This window comes from Stegostoma tigrinum, chromosome 18 (genome assembly GCF_030684315.1).
Source record: "Stegostoma tigrinum isolate sSteTig4 chromosome 18, sSteTig4.hap1, whole genome shotgun sequence".
NCBI lineage: Eukaryota > Metazoa > Chordata > Chondrichthyes > Orectolobiformes > Stegostomatidae > Stegostoma > Stegostoma tigrinum.
In genome coordinates this window covers 37,303,260-37,324,436 of record NC_081371.1, presented here as the reverse complement: position 1 = coordinate 37,324,436, position 21,177 = coordinate 37,303,260, and the positions used below count along the sequence as shown (strand labels likewise).

Here is a 21,177-nt window from a genome sequence, read left to right as displayed (position 1 = left end):
ACCATCTTTCATCAAGTTGAGGCTGAAGCTGAATGAATAATTGGGGAGCATCATGTCTCACTGTATCGAGAAGTATTTTCAGCCCTTCTTTGCAGGGTATGCCATAAATGGCTCTTGTGTTCCAAAACTAGGTCATTTCCTCTGAGTGTCCTGCGCTATGCGGTTTGTAGATTTCGGTCACTGTGGCTACGTTCCTAAGAAAGTGAAGGAGGATGCAGAAGGACCAGGGCCAACAGTGAACCTAGAAATAGCAGCAGGCCCCTGCAGTAAATGAGGAGCACCCAGCTTGGTGAAAGGTTATAGTAACAGAACCCCTTAGGATGCATGGGATTCATAGGCCTTGACACCTTTTCATGTGAATAATTGAGGCACAGTAATCACACAGGCTCTATATGTCCCGGGCTCACTGCTAGAGTGAGATCTGAGAGCTGCAGAAAGCCATCTTCTCCTGGTGAAAGTGACAGTCAATTTGAATTTCGGTATGACCTATTTGGGATATCTCAGTCGTGCAGCCACAAATGCATCAGAACATTGATGCCATCTGTGCAAGGTCACACCAGTTCATTTTGTTTCCTCATGATGAGGTTGGCGCTGCAGTCTGGGCAGTAAAATAATGGGAACACAGCTGCCTTCCCACGGGTGTCAGTGACTACACACATGTGGCACTGAGGGTCATGTAACAATATTTTGGAATTCATAAACAAGAATGGCTTCCACCTGATTAATGTTCAGGTTATCTATGATTACTGTTACCACTTCTGCAGGTGTTTATCCACTACTCTGGTAGCAGCCATAACTCCTACATCCTGGGGTACTCTCATGCACTTGGCATGTTTGAAGTTAGGTACATTACAAGTCTGGTTACTGGGGGGCAATGGATAGCCACTGTGACCATGGTTCATGGCACCTTTAGTTAAACTCCTGTCTGACGTGGAGCACAGATATAAAGCTTCAATCATGGCCATACTGGAACTGTCAACAGGGTTGTTCAAGATGAGATTCCACTGCTTGGACTGGTCTTGGGAAGAATGGGGTGGAATCCTGCAGTACAGTCCCAGCAGAGTGTGTCGCATCACCTAGTTATGCTGTGCTCTGCACAGCTGTAGCAGGCAATGAGGTGATGTGATAGAAGCTGAGGAACTGGAAGAATGGACCCAGCCTTCCAAGAAGGAAGATGAAGACAGCAGAGAGAAGAAAGCTGTCTTTGTCCATGACTTAACTTGGTATGTCAAGCACTACAAGCCCCACAGGACCTTTGACACCAGGTTTCAAGCGATGCGAGCTAAATGCAGAAGGACATCATTGATTGTAAATTAGTCATTGGTTATCATGTCAACATTTGGTTGTCATTGTTGAGATAAAACACAGTCTCTATTGGTGTTGGCTGTGTTTGCTCTTGCTGGCTGTAAATAAAAGCTCATCTTTGAAATTGTCAGATTGCTTGCCTGTATGTGATGTTCCCATATTGGATAATGACAAGAAGCAGGTTTCAAGTGGCCACTGGGGACCGAGTAGCAGTGACATAGAGAGAGAGTTAGATGAGATATAGCTACAGTCTAACTTTGTGACATGGGGTAGTTAAACTGGACAAGTACCACCAGCAGTGCTTTCACAAGATTCTGCAAACTGAGTGGCAAGAAAGACATAATGATAGCAGCATTGTCTCCCAAGCTAACATGCCCAGAATTAAGATGTTAATAATTCAAAAACAGCCCTGCTGAGCAGCAGAAATCATTGTATGCCTGACACGAGGCTCTCGAAGCAACTACTCTACTCATAACATGGTTGAGACATGAGAATCTCAGGAGGGAAATGGAATTTCTCTCTTCTTTAGAGACATCCTCAGAGCATCCCTGAAGAGGTCAAAAAACCTGAGCCTCATTTAAATCCCTGACTTGTAATTGACCAATGTGGAGAAGCTTTTGGAAGGTACAACTTACATCAGTAGACTTTATTGGGAACACAGACCCAAAGTTGAGGTCTTGGAGAGAGCATAGCACACAAACCTCCCAAATAAAAACTATTTATTCAACCCTCCAAACACAATCTGCCTCTTCAATAAGAGGTCTGAGTATTGGATTGGTGAATTTTGGAACTTATTTTAAGAGGACTAGACCGTAAAAGCAGGGATTTACTTCTGAGCCTATAAAGCTTTGGTCAGACCACGTTTAGACTATTGTGAGCAATTTTGGGCCCCATACTTCAGGAAGGATGTACTGGCCCTGGAGTAGGTCCAGAGAAAATTCACGAGAATGATCCCAAGAATAAGAGGTTTAACACATAAGGAATATTTGAGGACTGTGGGTCTATACTCGATGGTGTTCAGAAGGATGGAGGGAAGGTTCTAATTGAAATTGGGGTGTCATGGTGGCGGCTGCCTCACAGTGCCAGGAGCCTGGGTTTGATTCCAGCCTCGGGTGACTGCCTGTGTGGCGTTTGTACATTTTCCCCATGTCTGCGTGGGTTTCCTCCCATGGTCCAAAGATGTGTGGGTTAGGTTGATTGTCCATGCCTGTAGTGTTCAGGGAGGTGTCGATTAGGTGGGTTATAGGGGGATGGGTCTAAGTGGGATGATCTGAGGTTCAATGTGGACTTGTTGGGCTGAAGGGCCTGTTTCCATACTGTAGGGATTCTGGAGGAATACTGAATGGCCTGGACAGAATAAACAGTGGGAAGATGTTTCCATTATCCAGAGAGACAAGGACACAGCTCGAGAGTAAAGGGAAGACCTTTTGGAACGGAGATAAACAGAAACTTCTTCAGCCAGAGAGTTGTGAATCTATGGAATTCATTGCCACAGAAGGCCAGGACGGAGATAGATAGGTTCTTGATTGTCAAGGTGATCAAGGGTTATGGGGAGAAAGCAGGAGAATGGGGTTGAGAAATTTATCCGCCATGATTGAATTGCGGAACAGACTCAATGGGCCGAATGGCCTAATTCCTGCTCTTTCCGGTCTATGTAATGAAACGCTTGTTGAGTGTATGTCAATTTGCTCGCCAACCACAGGGGGCGCCCGAAGCGGCGCTGAGATCCGGAGGGAATCTGTTACCTCTTGACTGCGAAGGACGCGGCCGTTGAAGCGCGCGCCGATGAAAGTGGAGGTGTAGTTTTGGTGCTTTTACGGATCAACAGGCGGTAGTTTGTCGGCACTCAACATGTCGCAAGTATGGCAGGAATCACTGGACAGGTAGGAAGATCGACCTTTGTTTCAGCGCCCACGTGAGATGTGCTTCTATCAGAATTATGTCCAGGGCCTTGTGTAAGAGAGAGAGAGAGAGGAATCGGGGAAGATGGATGGGGGTGAAGGTGGACAGGGAAAGGAGGCGAAGGCGAGAAGAAGGGGAGGGAGAGTGGGTGTTGGAGGAGGAGGAAGGGACGGAGAAGAATATTGGAGAAGTGAGGGGAGGAATAGGAGGTAGAGACTGCAGGGGTCAGGAGTGAAGGGGGTGGTGAGAGAATGGAAGGGGTAGTGAAGAGGTTGTAGGTGGAGGGAAGGGATGAAAAGGTGTTTCTTGAGCTACTGAGCGAAATCTCAGACCCTGGCCTGGTGATTAGGAGAGTTAGATGTGTGGTTGAGGGCAAATACAACGTAGCAGGAAGATTTCATTTGAGGTCTTGTGGAATTTAAAGAATGTTTTAGATGGAGGTGCAATATATTTGTTATATGTATATTTTAAAATATTTAACTTGAATTTGATCTTTATTTTTCAGCTAAAAAAGCAAGTAACAAATCAATGGTTTAATTTCAGTCATGTTTAGAAGGAAGTTATTGAACAATAACATTAGTTTGAATTGTGTATTAATATGAGGTTTTGTAGCTACCTTTAAAATCTTAGCATTGGTTTCTAAACTTTTGGATCTTCTTATTTCAGACGGACAAGTGGAGATTTCCCATCTCCTGAAGTCCGGAGCTCTGAAACTAGTAGAACTTCTCTGAGGCGCAGTGCTACAAAAAAAGGTTCTGACAGTATCCTTTTCACTTTATGCCATTCTGACCAACGGGTCTCCAATGGTAACATTTAACCTATATTTTTATGTGAAATATTGTGTTTCCTTTGTTTTCTGCATTCTCTTGTAAGTTTACTAAGTTGTCTTTGTGACTCAGGAATATTGCTATTTTTAAAGAATGAAGTATGGAAACTATCTTTTTCATTGGACAAGAGCATTATGGTCTGATGTTTATTAGGGAAGGACTTGAAGATAATGATCAATATTTCAAAAAGAATAAACCCACCAAGAAGCCGCCTTTGGAACATGGAGCTGGACGCATCTTGTTCAAAGGATTTTTTTTAAAACGATGGCAGAGGGATGATCAAGGGCAAGGAGATCTTTCCCTCCCTGCTGTGAATTGAAAGACATAAATAGGCATTTTTTTCTTCCATGTATTCCAGACATTTATTTCTGTATTTTTGCAAAGATCAGCATAATGCACAATCGGTATCTCTGAGTCTACTTGTGGCAGAGTAAGCTTTATTGTAATCTATAACTTACTTTGGGGCTTTCATAAATCATTTTGTCCATGAGTGCACTCTTCATGGCAGTACCTCAACCAATTACAGTCCACTTGTCAATCACTCCCCACTCTCCTCAATATAGTATGAAAGTTGTTTTTTTTTCCTCATCTTTCTTGCTACATTCAAGGTAAAAGCTTTGACTAAATTTTTGTAGGCAATTCTCAAGTTCTGTACATATAATTAACTTAATTACTACTGAAGGAAGGAAAGACAGGAGTGATAAAGAAGAAAAGAGAATAGACAGTTTCTTGAATACACTGCCAGCAACAGTGAAAATTCATTATCACGTTTGAAGACATTCTTGGCTCCATGACAGAAAGGTTGGGGCTCATGGAGGTAAAATCCTCTGGTCATGTAACCACATGAAAGACTCAGAATGAAGCTGTTTTTGAGGAATCAGAAGAAATGAGAATTTGTTTGTTTTAGTAAATGGGATGGCTGACATTGGATTGATCCATGGCACTGCAAGAAAACAGGATATTGTAAATGCTGAACATGTGATCTGAAGGAAGTTGAATGAAAGATGGACAGAATCATTTCGTATAGAAACAAAAACTGGGGCAAAGAATAGAGCTTTGAGGAACCTCAAAGGCAAAGGCTAGAGGATGATCAAAACTGTTAATATAGCACGAACAGAGCACTTCTGTTTATGGGGGTAAGAATCTGCATAAAAGGATCTGTTTCTATGAACATAGTGTTGGAGGGTGACTTTTAAGAGAGAATGTTGGACTTGGAGAGAGTCTATTGAAATGACATTGTACCTACCCCTAATCTGTATGGTTGAATGACACGTTCGTAAAGTTGAAGAGCACATCTTCAAATGTGGGCAAGGTTTCCAGTGAAAAGACCATGCTGCTTTCATAGTTAAGGAAAATAGGAACAAGTCAAGGAAAATATAAACAAAAAATAATGGCCTTTTTACTTAAAGACACAAGTCATGTACAATCCAGAAGGAGAAGAGTTACAACATGTTAGGCAAAAATATCATTAAACCCATTGAATCCTTTGAAGGAAGAGTAACAGGTAACTCGGTGGATATATAAAGTTTGCAACAGACCTTAATTAAGATACTGCACGATATATTCTGACCTTAGTCACGAGTCTTTGAAATTGAGGTAGTTGGAAAAATAGATAGTAAGCTAGCTGTAAGTCAGGAAACGCTGAACAGGATTCATATCAGATTCAAAATAGTAACTCTAATTTTCCTTCTACAGATGCTGTCAGCTGTGCTGGGGTTTTCCGTATTCTGTTCGTTTCAGTTTTTCAGCATCCACTGTATTTTACTTGTACTTGAGGGCTTGTTTCTGTGCTTCAGTCTCAGTTAACTATTTGAGGTGATTAATAATTATGTCATGGTCGACCGCTTTTGAAAGTATTGATGCAAGGGCAGTGCAGCAGTTTTGAAGAATAGCAGTTTGAATATCACTTGTGTTTTAATTTGGGCAAACTGGTACTAATGTAGAACAAGTACTAATAAAGATTTGCTGGAAAGAAGTGATGACTGTTTGTGAACTATCAGATCCAACTTCACTTAACTTATTCTCTCAAAGTACTGAAGCACGCTAAAGGCCCTTCCAGCTTACATCTGCTATCAGCTACTCGAGCTACAGCTCATATATTCCAAGACTTCTGTAAGTATTGACTAAGATAACTAACCTTTGAACCAGTAAGACTGCTTATTGCCACTCTGTAACATCACTCGTTTCCACCCTTTTCTGAGTACATCTGCTGAAGCCTTGATGTGCCTCTAGACCTGACTATGCCAAGGGTCTCCTTGTTGGCCTCCCTCAGTATAGACTCTGTCAACCTGGGTTATCCAAAGCTTTCTAACTCATACCCCTCTCTAAACTCTCTGTACATTGGCCCTGTGCTTGCTAATCTAACAGTTCAAAAAACCTGAAAATTCAAAAATTTTCATTTTCTTTTCAAATTCCTTTATCCCTTACCCCTTCCCTGTCTTTGCAAACTCCTTCTATTCTGATCTCTTGTGCGGTCCTAATTTTAATTTCTCCATCACAATATTACTTAAATTTGTATATTCTCAAATTAAGATACAGATATTCGTGCTAGTTATTGAAGTTAATTTCTGGTTTGTATTTCAGACACACCACAGACTCGTATCTGTCCTCTAAAACAATCCGATGTGTCATCAATTTTAGGATCAGTTAAACCATCTCTGCTTGTACCTACAATACCAGAAACACATTTGGTAAGAATAAAACAATAACTCCAAAATTTATTCATTGTTTAGCCTCTTTGAAGCCAAATCAAAAATATAAATGGTTGTAGTAGCAAAGATTAGAATATGCAGATGGGATTGAAAGAGAGAGAATGAGAAAGCTAAAGTATATATTTTGCTATTTGTCAACTTGAATTTTCTATTGATGGAATAAACCTTGACACTTAAAACATTGATTTTAGGACTGAAATGATCACTAATATGTCATGTCATTAAAAGTTGACTTGTATCAGAATTCATGAGTCATTACATAGAACATAGAACTGTATAGCACAGTACAGGGCCTTCAGCCCATGATGTTGTGCCGAATTTTTACCCTAAACTTAACCTCCACCCCTAATTTCTACTATTGTCCATATGCTTATCTAATAGCTGCTTAAATGCTCTAACAAGGCCACCTCCACTACCCTCTCCAGCAATGCATTCCATGCCCTACCATTCTGAGTAAAGAACCTACCGCTGACATCTCCCGTATATCTACTTGCACTCACTTTAAAACTATGCCCCCTCGTACTTGCTGTCTTCACCCTAGGAAAATGTCTCTGGCTGCCCACTCTATCTATACCTCTGATTTTGTACACCTCTCTCTGGTGACCTGTCATCCTTCGTCGTTCTAAAGAGAAAAGCTCTAGCTCTCTCAACCTTTCCTCGTAAGACCTTCCCTCCATTCCAGGCAACATCCTGTTAAATCTCCTCTGCACCTTTTCCAACGCTTCCACATCTTTCTTGTAATGAGGCAATCAGAATTGGACTCAATTCTCCAGGTGTGGCTGAACCAGGGTTTTGTATAGCTGGAGCACGACTTCATGGCTCTTGAACTCAGTCCCTCTATTAATGAGAGCTAACACACCAAACGCCACCTTAGCAATTCTCTCCACCTGGGTGGCAGCTTTCAGGGAACTGTGGACATGAACCCCAAGATCCCTCTGCTCCTCCACACTGCCAAGAATCTTTCTGTTAACCTTGTTTTCTGCTTTCAAATTTGTCCTTTCAAAATAATCGCACTCACTTTTCAGGGTTAAACTCCACCTGTCACTTCCCAGCCCAGCTGCACATCCTATCAATGTCCCTTTGTAACCTAGAACAGCCCCCCGCACTATCTGCAAGTTGACCCACCTTTTGTATCATCCGTGAACTTGCTAATCCACCCTTCCACTCCTACATTTCAAATCATTTACAAAAATCACAATTAGAAGAGGACCCAGAACAGATCCTTGTACTATACCACTCGTAACTGAGCATCATGCTGAATATTTTCCATCCACTACCACCCTTTGTCTTCTAAGGGTCAGCCAATTCTGAATCCAATCTGCCACATTTCCTGCTATCCCATGCCTCCTTACTTTCTGCATGAGCCTTCCATGGGGAACCTTATCAAACACCTTATTTAAACCCATGTATACCACATTCACTGCTCTATGTTCATCCAGGTGTTTGGTCACCTCTTCAAACAATTCAGTAAGGTTTGCGGGGCATGATCTACCCCTCACAAATCCATCCAGTGCACATTGGAGTGGTGAAATGCAGTTTACTTTCTTTTTGATGTCTGTTAAATGAAACTGGAATGATAATATCCTTTACTTAGTAGTTAAAGTTCTGAATTATCATTAATGGCCAAAAAGAAAGATGATTTAAAAATTGCTTTCTGCTTTTTGATTCTTTAAACGTTTTATGTAGCAATATATCCCAGAAGATGCAGAGGACACTACTTCATCTATTCTCACTCAGCAGAGGACTGGCATGAAAGCCACAGCTGAATCAATGAGAAGTTTTTCAGAAGACTTGACTCTTAGTGCAGTCATGTTAAGGGAGGATGATCCAGGATTAACTGGTGAGAAATAGGCTTGATCTCATAAACTTGTACGTACCATTGATGCAGCAAATGGGGATGGGTAGCCTAGGAAATATAAATCTCCAACAAAAACGAAGTTGTTGGAAAAGCCCAGCAGGTCTGGCAGCATCTGTGCAGGAAGAAATAGAGTTAACTTTTCAGGTCCGGTGACCGTTCCTCAGCTTTTCCAGGGCTTTTCCAGCAACTTTGTTTTTGTTCCTGATTTACAGCATCTGCAGTTCTTTTGGTTTTCATTTAATACAAATCTCCTTTCTATTTGAAGGGACCTTGAGAGGAATCACTTTCACAGTGTCAGTCCACCATTGGTGTGGTATAGAATCAATATTTCTTTTCTTGAGCATTACATCTCAACTTAGTGAAATGGGGATAAGCGTATCAAGACCACTTTGTGCCTCTGTGTGAAATCCTTGCAAAGCACTTGCATTATGGCTATGCATTCTATAATATAATAAACATTTCAGTGATTTAGTTGAAATGCTTTGATTCTTGGCAGGTCCTGAGAATGTTTTTGTGAAAATTCAATTGAGATTATATATTGTTACTGTTTTACCAAGTTACCCTGCTTAGATAAAAACTGAAAGAACTGCAGATGCTGTAAAACAGAAGTTGTGGAAAAGCTCAGCTGGTCTGGCAGCATCTGTGAAGAAAACATCAGAGTTAATGTTTTGGGTCTGGTGACCCTTCCTAAGAACAGATGATAGCTGGGAAAATGTTGGCTTATGTGCAGAAAATAGGGGGTATTTGGGGTAGGGAGTAAATGATAGCATAAATGATAGAACTGGAAGGGAGAGAAGAACAGTTGAATAGACAAAGGAGTTGATAACAATCTGGCTGGGAGGGTGATAAACTCTTAATAGGGACTGTTCGTGACTAACAATAGGTAGTGTGTAATGGCAGACAAAGTGATAACAAGACCTGGTGTGTGGGGTAGGGGGCTAGGACACAGGAGAGTTTAGGCCCTAAAATTATTGAACTCGACATTGAGCCCGGAAGGCAGCAGGGTCCCCAAGCAGAAAATAAGGTGTTCTTTCAGCTTGCATTGAGCTTCGCTGGAACACTGCTGTAAGCCGGAGATACAGATGTTGGCCAGGGATCAGGGTGAGGTGTTAAACTGGCAGGCAACTGGAAGTTTGTGATTTTTTTTTCAGGTAGAACGTAGATGTTCTGTGAAGCGGTCTGTCAGTCTATGTTTCGTTTCCCCAATATAGAGGAGACTACATTGTGAGCAGCGAATGCAGTAGACTAGATTCTGGGATGTGCAGGTGAAGTGTTGCTTCACCTGGAAGGTTTGTTAAGGCCTTTGGATACTGGGGAAGGAGTAGGTAAACGTGTAGGCGTTGCACCTTTGCCGGTTGCAGGGCAAGATGCCGTGGGACTGTGGGAGCTGTTGGGCGTGAAGGAAGAGGGTGCCCTGAAGGGAACTGTACCTGCAGAGGGTTTGATTATATTAATTGCTTTTCTAAGGCAGTATAATTATCAATGGTTAGAAGGCTGGGTTGCATAATGGACTGGGCTGTATTTCATGACTTTGCGGTCTTGGGAAGAGTAGAAGGTAGCAAGTGTACTCTGGTGGGGACTTCACTATACATCAGTGAGATTGGTTCAGTTACATCACTGTTGATCTGAGCTGTTCAAGACTGACCAGGGCAAGTGGTGAGGGAGAAACTGACTTGACCACGTCCTTATCAGTCTCCTTGTTGGAGCAGTGATTCTCCATGATTGCATTGGATGAATGCTGTTGCACAGTCCTTGCAGAGATGAGGTCCTGCCTTCACGCTGTATTGTGATGCTATCATCATGCTGAATGAGGTGTGTTCAGAAATGGCAAAGGAACTCAAAACGGAGTTGTTGATGTGCTAACTTTTATCAGCAGCAGAATTATATTCCACTGTATTCTGTAACCTCATTGCTCAAGATATCCTTACTATCATTGCCATCAAGCTAGGGGAGCAAGTGTGATTCAATTTGGTGCATACCAGGTACACCAGCAAACAACTAACAATGAGATATTAATTTGGTTCTGCTATAACACAAGATTGTATACATATTAAACAGCAGAAACAGCATGCTGTGAAAGAGTAAGTAAAACCATAAAAAGCTGATCATGTAAAAACGCTTCAGTCTTGCCACATCTAGTTATGCATGGTGGTATATAATTACATAAGTAACTGAAAACTGAAATTCAGTGACCGTTCTCAGAAATCAGCATTTGCATGCGTGAGACCAGGCAGAATTGTTTCTCAGCATCCTCAGTGAGAAATTCCGAATGAATGAACCTCTCTGTGTCCTCATGAGGTCATTGGCAGTATAGATCTTAGTCTTCAGTGAATTTAGTTAGTTCAGCATAATACCAAGAAACAATTTGTGTGTATTAGATATACTAGATCCTGCCAATATCCTGGCTGATGTACTGAAGACAGTACTATACTGAAACCTGCCAAACCATGCTGGAAATTGGTCCATTATGTTCTGTCCATTAAAAACAGCTGCATACAAATAGCAGGACCAATCCAACCTATCTAATAATCGACACTTGATCATTAGAAAAGTGATGGATAGTGTCATAGACAGTATTATGAGCACTTTTGCAACAATAATCTTCAGTTTTGTCAGGCCTTAACAAAATTGAAATGATGGGAATCTGGGGGGATCTCTCCATTCGTTGATGTAATTCCCAGCAGAAAGGGAAATGGTTGTTTCTTACAGGCCACTTAGCCCGAGGACAATTCTGTGGTAGTTTCTCAGGATAGTGTCCCACCCTGACTACCTTGAGCTGATTCAGAAATGGATTTTCCTTTATCAGAAGGTTAGAAGAGGACACGTTCCATATAACTAACGTTCCCCGAAGAATTTAGTTGCTGTGTGCAGTTTCTGCAATTTTTGTTTTGGCACAGCTGAGCATACATATATATCCTGGAACAAGATCAGTGCGACATCTATTGGATTGACTCCACAGTTTAATGTTAGCATTTTTCACAACTCCTTAAATAATAAAGCAATCTTTGCCTACATGTCAGTAAAACTTGATACCCTTCAGGCTTGTGTTAATAAGTAACAAGTAATTACCCACTACTAGAAGGAAAAGGTGTGTCATTGCCTTTGAATAGAAACAACTGGACCAGCCATATATACTATTGAAGCCACCATATCGATCAGGAGCTTGAAATTCAGTGGGTATTAGCTCTGTCCTCTACAAGAGGGGATGTCAGAGGCAGGTTCTTTACGCAGAGAGTTGTGAGAGCATGGAATGCGTTGCCAGCAGCAGTTGTGGAAGCAAGGTCATTGGGGTCATTTAAGAGACTGCTGGACATGCATATGGTCACAGAAATTTGAGGGTGCATCCATGAGGATCAATGGTCGGCACAACATTGTGGGCTGAAGGGCCTGTTCTGTGCTGTACTGTTCTATGTTCTATGTTCTAAGTCAGGAATGTGATGGAATCCTTTTTATTTGCCTGGATGAGTGTAGCTCCAACAACCTGCAAGAAACTTGGTACTATTCAGGTCACTGATCTCTCACCCCAAAAACCATTCAAGCATTCGCTTCCTCCACTACCAGAACACATTGGCAGTAATGCTTCCCATGTACTAAATGCACAATTTTGATAAGTCTGCTTTTACAGAACGTGTGACCCGCAACAGAGATGTGGGAATTTCACTGTTGAGTGCTCCCTGCCAAGTTTTGTGCTGTCCTGTCTTTGAGCTATATTGCCATAGCTTCACTGACACATGGATTACATGTAGTGTAGGTACACCCATAATATCACTGGGAGGGAGTTTTAAGGTTATGGCCTGGTGTCAGTGAGGGTATGGCAATGTAGTTGAAGAAAGCAATGCACCATCAACACTCCCAGGAAAAAATGATGAAGAATAAGGTTGCCTGTGCCTGTCCATAAACAAATATTTTGAAAATATGTTGTAAAGACTGAATTCAATATCCTGATTTCTGTTTCCTTCAAATTACCACATAAACGCAATCCATCAGTTTTATTTAAATAGAAACATAGAAAATAGGTGCAGGAGTAGGCCATTCAACCCTTCAAGCCTGTGCCATCTTTCAGTATTGATCGTGGCTGATCATTCAATTTCAGTATCCCATTCTCAATTTCTCTCCATACCCCTTGATCCCTTTAGTCGCAAGGGCACTTCCAGCTCCCTTTTGAATATATCTAACAAACTGGTACCAATAACTTTCTGTGGGAGAGAATTCCACAAGTTCACAACTGAGTGAAGAAATTCTTCTTTATCTCAGTTCTGAATCGCTTGCATGTTATTCCTAAACTGTGAACCCCTAGTCTGGGACTTGCCCAACATCGGGAGCATTCTTCCTGCATCAGAATTTTATATGTTTCAGTGAGATCCCCCCCCCCCCCTTTATTCTTCTAAATTCCAGTAAGTACCAACAGAGTTTGTACAATCCAGTCTTTCCTCATATGTCAGTTTTGCCATCCAGAGAATCAGTCTGGTCTGCCTTCACTGGACTCCCTCAAAAACAAGAATGTCCTTCCTCAGACCAAAACTGCACACAATACTCAAGGTGTTGCCTCATCCTGTATGATGTTCCTGCTCCTATACTCAAATCTTCTCAGTACAAAGGCCAGCATGCATTCGCTTTCCTCACTGCCTGCTGCACCTGCACGCCAACCTTCAGCGACTGTTCCATGACACACAGGCCTCAATGCACCTCACCTTTTCCTAAACTGTCACCATTCAAATAATAATATTAGCCTTCTTGATTTTGCGACTGAAGTGGATAGTCTCTTGTTTATCCACATTCACCAGCCTGTTCAAGTCACCCTGCAGCCAGTTAGCATCTGCCTTACAGCACACATTGCTACTCAGCTTAGTGTTATTTGCAAATAATTTAAAAGTAGTTCAGTATTTGTAAAACAAGGCAATGTGAGAAGTTCCAGTGGTATTTTACAACTAAAATGAGTCTGCAGAATTGAATATAAAAGTCTGAACACACTTGGTGACAGCAACCATGTAATTTGCATGTATAGTGCATTATATTTCAAAGTCCAGTAACTGCTTTCCACATTTTGTACCTTTGATTTTGACAGCTTCAGCCAGCTTGTTTCCAAAGTTTTTGGAATCTTTCTTAGCACATTCATCTACTGCTATCTTTGATTTGATCGCACTTTATGAAGCTGAATGCAGGGAGCAGGTAAGATTTTTAAAACCTGGCTTTCGCAACTAGTTTATGGTAGAGTAGAAGCTTCTGTATTATGAATTGCAGCAAATAACGTGGTTTGTCTTTGTTTTTGAGAGTGCTATGTGTCATCTGAAGCCATAAGGTCTCTAATGCTGTTTGAAATCTTGGCAATGTTACTAGCTGAGCAGGTTATGGAGAAGTGGATAGTGTAGCCTGAGGTGAAAACAAAAATGCTAAGCAGGTCAGGCAGCGTCCATGGAAAAGGAACAGTGCTAACAGGGGAATTGCTGGCTAGGCCGTCATTTATTGCCCAGAGGCCAGTTAAGTGTCAACCACATTGCTGTGGGTCTGGAGTCATATGGAGGCCAGACCAGGTAGTGAACCCAGATGGGTTTTTCCAATAATGGTTTCATGGTCATCTTTGGTCTCTAATTGATATTTTTATTGAATTCAAATTCCACCACCTGGCATGGTGGGAACCAAAATGTTTCACAGGAACAATTGCCAAATAAAATTTAACACTGAGCCACTTGAGATACTAAAACCAGTGACCAAATACTTGATTACCTGTACTCGGGGCATTTCTAGAAAAGATGAGACATTGAAAAGGATGGTCAAACCAAGGAGGAATTTTGTAGATTTACATGGTTGAAGAGTTGATACACTAGGTTTTATGTTTAAGGTGTTTTGCAAAACAACTGAAAATGACCAGGAGTGTTCTGAGTAAAAGCTTTCATTATTTACATGAGAAGTTTGGATTCAGAGAGTTTTATCTAACAGGGTGATGCATTCAATTGTAGCTTTCTAAAGCAAAGTGGATAATATCTGAAAGAGAAAGAAATGCAAAGGAATTGAAAGAGAACCACAGAGTGGAATTATTTATTACCTTGCAAGGATCTGGTACAATCTTAATGGACTAAGTACCTTCTTCTACTCCTTTACAATTGTGAGACTCCAGATTGGCAGATGCTGGCTGACCTACACAGCATTTCCAGTATTTTCTGTTTTTATTTTGGATTTTCAGCATCCATTATATTTTGGTTCTGTCAAACTGAATTATCGGGCTGATAGTTTATTTTTGTTTCCTGTCAAACCACTCATGATCTTTGGCCACTTATGTTCAAAAATTGTTTAAAGTAGTGGTAATAAAATAATTACTAAATTTTCATAATCATAATTAAGTTGGACAAGAGGGGCTTCACATAGAAGACTGATATATACTGTTTGATTGATGAGAATTGTTAACTCCTGGGTTATTGTCAACTTAGTTAATTTATGAATAGCTTGAATTATTCATACTCTTCTAATTTTTCAAAACATTTAACTGTTAGGCAGATTAAGTATAATTTGTGGAAGAAAGTGTGCAAGTTGCTCTAGAGCTTGCCGTTTTATGGATGGATTTAAGATTTGATATCTCCCTTTTGAGACATTTTCCATGTTTTGTAAGTGATCTGAACTGACAATTGCGATTTTAATAAGTGGTAAACTACTGCAATATGCAATTGAACTAAAACAAACCTCATCATTGAATTTTCCCCAAAATGTATGTAGCAGTTCTTAACTCTTCAGAAAATGAATTAATAGTATACTTCAAACCATATGTATGCTACAACTACAAAATGAATTTATAGGAAATAAACAAGTAAAATTATTTCTTCTAAAATTAATTTATTAATAGCAATTATTAACACATTTGGGTGCCTTTTAAACTGTTTCAGAAACCACTGTGGTAAAATGTCGGCATTTGTAGCCATTTAACTGAATCTTTCATCATCCTGTGGGGTGAACTGAACAATCTAGGTGTATCTTTCAGAGAATTTCTCACTTTAGTGAATGTATAAGGCAGGATCATTGAAGGGTCTTCCCAGTCAAAGCAGCACTTTCCTACTGGACTTGTATGCACGTTGCTGATCATTATTTTATCAACAGGGCATTGGTGTTGGAATGGGATTTTCATCTTGTAATCATGGTCTTAATTATCCATTACCCTTTTGGAGTTTAAAAAAAACACTTGCTGTATTAATATTTCACAACCCTGGGATTCTTAATCAAACATTCTCAACCTGTCAGGCCCAAACTGCAAACGTAGAGGCAAATTGCTTTCACTTAAATGTAGGATATTGGTTTTCTGGAAATGATAGATACATTAATTTTATATCCTGCTTATGTGCAGCCCGTAATCCAAGTTTAATAAATTTACAGTATTTATCTTTGCTAATAACTCCAATTGAATTAACTGGTATGAGAATTCTGTGTCTTTGTAACTTTACTCCAGTTGCCTCTTATACTTTTCTTTACCAACATTGCTGGGTGGTGTGAACTGCTTGTTATAATTTTAAGACAGGTTGATTTCTCAGTAAAGAATACTGCATGTGTTCTGAGTAAGCATCACCGAAGCCGAAGCATTAATTCTGATTTCACTTCACAGATGCTGCTCGACCTGCTGAACTTTTCCAGCAACTTCTGTTTCTGATTTATAACAGCTGCAGTTCTTTCGGTTTTTGAGCAATGGTTAACTTTTAGCTCTTTATGGTCTCCAGACAACAATTGTGAATAGGTGATTTGTTATTCAAGGAACATGTAGCTTTGGAACTGGATAAAGAAAAGTAGCAACATTGTGATTGATTTGATTATTCCAACTAGGTAGTAGTTCAAGTTCTTAAAAATGTGACATGCAAGGAGAAACCTAACCTTGCATAACTGTATACATTCTACTTTGATTAAAGCAGTTGGGTAGATGTAAATATACAGAGATGAACAGTGCACATTTGAAAAATAAAGCACTTCTTAATGTTCAATTGTTTTAGGTAAATATACTTAAGAAGATTGTAAACCGTGCAACTCCCGGGCAACAGAAATTTTCAAAAACAGCTAGTGTTCTCTGGTTCCTTCAGCAAGAAATGGTTACCTGGCGTTTAATTGGATCTCTTTACAGGTACAACATTCAATGTTGATACAAAACTGTTATGAACAGAATGAATTGCATTTTCATATTGCTGCATCGTATTTCTCGTTGACTACTTAAGCTCATGTTACCCTCTTGCATTTATGATTTGCAGCCTTTTGCCTTGCTTGGTTGCACACAATTTGCATTTATGGAATAGGTATATATTTCTATCTTACTGCGCAGGATGCTAACAACCAATTAAATTCTGACAATGAAGATAAAACTGATAGTTCAGTCAGTTATCCTCCAAGGTCTGTCATTAAGGATTCTAATTTTTTAAATATTGTTTTTAGAGTTTCGGGATAAAAGCAGGAACAGTTACTTTTGCTGTGGTTTGTTGTACTGCACTTCAACTGGCATAATGCATTTTATTTTAACTGTCATGGATATCTCTATAATTTGTGCATGTATTTTGAATAGTTGTGTGATGGATTTCTGCCATGATGTTCGGTCTCTAATCAGGTTGTGCAATGAGAATCAAAAGCAAACTGCTTCAAAACCAGAAATAAATGCAATGGTAGAAATTTCACTTGCTTGAGAATCATGTAGTCTTTGGTTTGTTTAATCAAAAGTGAATAACAACCTTGTTTGCTCTAATGGATGATTATAATCATGGGAAACATGGTAGAGTGTGAGGTCATGCATTTTGTTGGGAAGAAGAGGGGCATAGACAATTTCCTAAATGTGGAGAAAATTCAGAAATCTGAAGTGCAGAGGGACTTGGGAGTCCTAGAGCAGAATTCTCTTGTGATTAACTTGCACATTGAGTCAGTAGTTAGAAAGGCAAAAACAATATTAGCATTTATTTCCGAGAGGACTGGAATATAAAAGCAGGGATGTACTTTTGAGGATGTATAAGGCTCCGGTCAGTATTTAAATATTGAGAGTAATTTTGGGCCTCACGTCTCAGGAAGGATGACTAGCCCTGATGCGCATCCAGAGGAGCTTCATTCAAATGATCCAACCCCAGGAATGAAAGGTTTAACGTATGAGGAAAGTTTGAGGACTGTGGGTCTGTATTTGATGGGAATTTAGAAGGATGAGGGAGGATCCAGTTGAAATGAACAGAATCTTGAAAGGCTTGGATAGAATGAATGTTGGGAAGATGTTTCTGTTAGTGGAGGAGACAAGCACCCAAGGGCACAGCCTTAGAGTAAAGGGAAGACCCTTTAGAACGGAGGTGAGGAGGAACCTGTTCAGCCAGAAAGTGGTGAATGTATGGAATTCATTGCCACAGAAGGCTGTGGAGGTCAGGTCTTTGAGTATACTTACGACTGAGATAAGGAGGTCCTTGATTGTCAAGGAGATTAAAGGTTACAGGGAGAAGGCAGGAGAATGGGGTTGAGAAACTTATCAGCCATGATTGAATGGCGGAGCAGACTCGACGGGCTGAATGTCATAATTTCTGCTCCTCTGTATTACGATCTTAGCACTTCTGACATTCCTAGCCATATTTAAACATGTTTTCTGCATATTTTCATGAAATTTACAAGATCTGCGTATTTCATATGGAATGACAAGGCCTCTAGATTCGTTCTCCATGCTTCAGATTTTATCTGCCCTCCAAACTAGAAAGAGAATTTTTTACTTCACCTTTCTATTTTAAATAGTCAGAAACTTGCATTTAAAAGAAAACTGCCAGATTGGCCTGCGTTTACAAGGCACTCTTTAGCATCTGTGTCCATTTATAAAGTCAGAATTCACATGACACCAGGGTATAGTCCAACAGGTTTATTTGAAATCACAAGCTTTTGTAGCAACTTCACCTGACCAAGGAGCAGTGTTCCAAAATATTGTGATTTCAAATAAATGTGTTGGACTATGACCTGGTGCCATGTGACTTCTGACTTTGTCCACCCCACTCCGACGTGGGCATCTCCACACCACACTTATAAAATGGCAGAAGTGGTTTGAGCAATGAATGAAATATTACCATGTCCAAGCTATACTACTTGCCTGCATTTAAATCAATAAACATTTTGCTGTCTAATTGTGAGCAATCTTTATATTTTTAAGAAATTGCTTTCATGTTCCGATGACCCCATTTCCCATTATCAGCTACTATTGATTGGAAAATTGTCCTACAAATTTCATTACTTATGGGGCAGATATTTTCACACAATAACAAATGAAAGAACTTTATTTGCACAGTGCCTTTGCAAGTGTTACAGAAGTACTTGACTGCTTCTGAAGTGTAGCGATTATTGTCATGCAGGAAATACATGTTTGTTGCCTTTTGCTGTGGAGGGTGTCAGTTAGCTCAGTTGGCTGAACGCATGGTTTGTGAATATACAGCTTGGGTTCAGATCCCACTGAGGTTATTATGGCTGACCTTCCTTCTCAATCTCTGTCCTCATCTGAGACCTGGTGACCCTCGAATTAAAACCACCACCCCTCTCTGATTCGGGAGCAGTCCTGGTAAGACTATGGCAACTTTACCTTTTTGTCTTATGTTTGTATGATGTAGTTCATTTTGGTAGTACTCTTGTCTCTGACTCAGTGATCGAGAGTTCAGGTCTACTTCAGGATTGTGAATGTTAACCTAGGTTACCACGGTGTAGTACCATTAGAGCTGCCGTGTCTTCCTGATGAGACATTTAACTGAGAAACTGTCTTTCGCTTTGGGTGCATGTAAAAGATCCAGTAACACTGTTTTGAAGAAGATTAGGGGAAGTATTCCTGCCGTCTTGGCCAGTATTTATCCTTAAATCAACATCTCAAAAAACAGATATTTTCATTTCTTTTGTAACGTGCAAATTAACTGATTTGTTTCCTTTGTCAAATCAGTAATTACTGCTTCAGAAGTAATTAATTGGCTGATAAGAGCTCTGAGACATTGATATTGTGCAAGGCACTATATAAATGCAGATAACAAGGTGCAGAACTGGATGAACACAGCAGGCCGAGCAGGAAAGCTGATGTTTCGGGCCTAGGCCCTTCTTCAGAAATTAGGAAGGGAAAGGGGTTTCTGAAATAAATAGGGTGAGAGGGGGAGGCAGATAGAAGATGGATAGAGGAGAAGATAGGAGGAGAGGCGACCGAAAGGTCAAAGAGGCAGGGATGGAGCCAGTAAAGGTGGGTAGTAAGGGAGAGGATAGGTCAGTCCAGGGAGGATGGACAGGAGAAGGGGGCGGGATGAAGTTAGTAGGTAGGAGATGGGGGTGGTGCTTGAGGTCGGAGGAGGGGAAAGGTGGGACGAAGGACAGGTTAGGGAGGCAGAGACGAGCTGGGCTGGTTTTGGGATGCGTTAGCGGGAGGGGAGATTTTGAAGTTTGTGAAGTTCATACTGATACCAGTGGGCTGCAGGATTCCCAAGCGGAATATGAGGTGCTGTTCCTGCAACCTTTGGGTAGCATCGTTGTGGCACTGCAGGAGGTTCAGGATGGACATGCCATCTGAGGAGTGGAATGCCTCATCCTGGGAGCAGATGTGGCGGAGGTGAAGGAATTGGCAATAAGGGATGGCATTTTTGCAGGAAGGTGGGTGGGAGGAGGAGGAGGTGAGGCATTCTACTCCTGAACATCTCAGATGTCGTCATTATTGAGGGACCGCAACCGCACCCCCCCCACCGCACCCTCAGTGGTCGAGAATGCCCTCGATCGTGTCTCCTGCATTTCACGCAACACATTCCTCACACCCCCTCCCCACAATAACAACCAAAACAGAATCCCCCTCATCCTCGCATACTACCCCACCAACCTCCGGATTCAACGCATCATCCTCTGACACTTGCGCCATTTACAATCAGACCCCACCACAAAAGATGTTTTTCCCTCCCCACCCTTCCCTGCTTTCCAGAGGGACCACTCTCTCCGTGACGCCGTTGTCCACTCCACACTCCCCTCTGGCCCCACCTCACCCGGCACTTTTCCCTACAACTGCAGGAAGTGCTACATTTGCCTCTACACCTCCCCCGTCACCCCATTCCAGGCCCCAAGAAGACTTTACACATCAAGCTGATGTTCACCTACACATCTGCTGATGTTGTATACTGTATCCGCCGTTCCCGTCGTGGCCTCCTCTACATCGTGGAAACCAAGCGGAGGCTTGGGGACCACTTTGCAGAACACCTACGCTCGGTTTGCACGAAACAATTGCACTTCTCAGTTACAAACCATTTCAACTCCCCCTCCCATTCCTCAGACGACATGTCCATTTTGAGCCTCCTGCAGTGCCACAGTGATGCCTCCCGAAGGTTACAGGAACAGCACCTCGTATTTCGCTTGGGAACCCTGTAACCCAATGTGGACTGCACAAGCTTCAAAATCTGCTCTCTCGGAACCGCATCCGAAAACCAGCCCAGCTTGTCCCTGCCTCCCCAAACTGTCCTTCCTCCCACATATTCCCTCCTCCCACCTCAAGCCCCACCCCCATCTCCTACTTCCTAACCATATCCTGCCCCCTTGACCTGTCCGTCCTTCCAGGACTGACCTATCTCCTCCCTAACTCACCTCTACTGGCTCCATCCCG

The 21,177-nt window shown here is 41.4% G+C and overlaps 1 protein-coding gene across 1 annotated transcript in view; it reads left to right on the top strand.

Annotated features, from left to right (window-relative positions):
- The first annotated feature begins 3,058 nt into the window (after positions 1 to 3,058).
- Positions 3,059 to 21,177, top strand: part of nup107 (nucleoporin 107) — a 57,432-nt gene continuing 39,313 nt past the window's right edge. Inside the window, exons 1-7 of the mRNA XM_048548733.2 lie at positions 3,059 to 3,188; positions 3,874 to 3,968; positions 6,066 to 6,146; positions 6,618 to 6,724; positions 8,432 to 8,585; positions 13,669 to 13,772; positions 16,568 to 16,695. Coding sequence (XP_048404690.2) covers positions 3,157 to 3,188; positions 3,874 to 3,968; positions 6,066 to 6,146; positions 6,618 to 6,724; positions 8,432 to 8,585; positions 13,669 to 13,772; positions 16,568 to 16,695 — 701 coding nt within the window. The 5' untranslated portion in view covers positions 3,059 to 3,156. The remainder of the gene's footprint in view (positions 3,189 to 3,873; positions 3,969 to 6,065; positions 6,147 to 6,617; positions 6,725 to 8,431; positions 8,586 to 13,668; positions 13,773 to 16,567; positions 16,696 to 21,177) is intronic.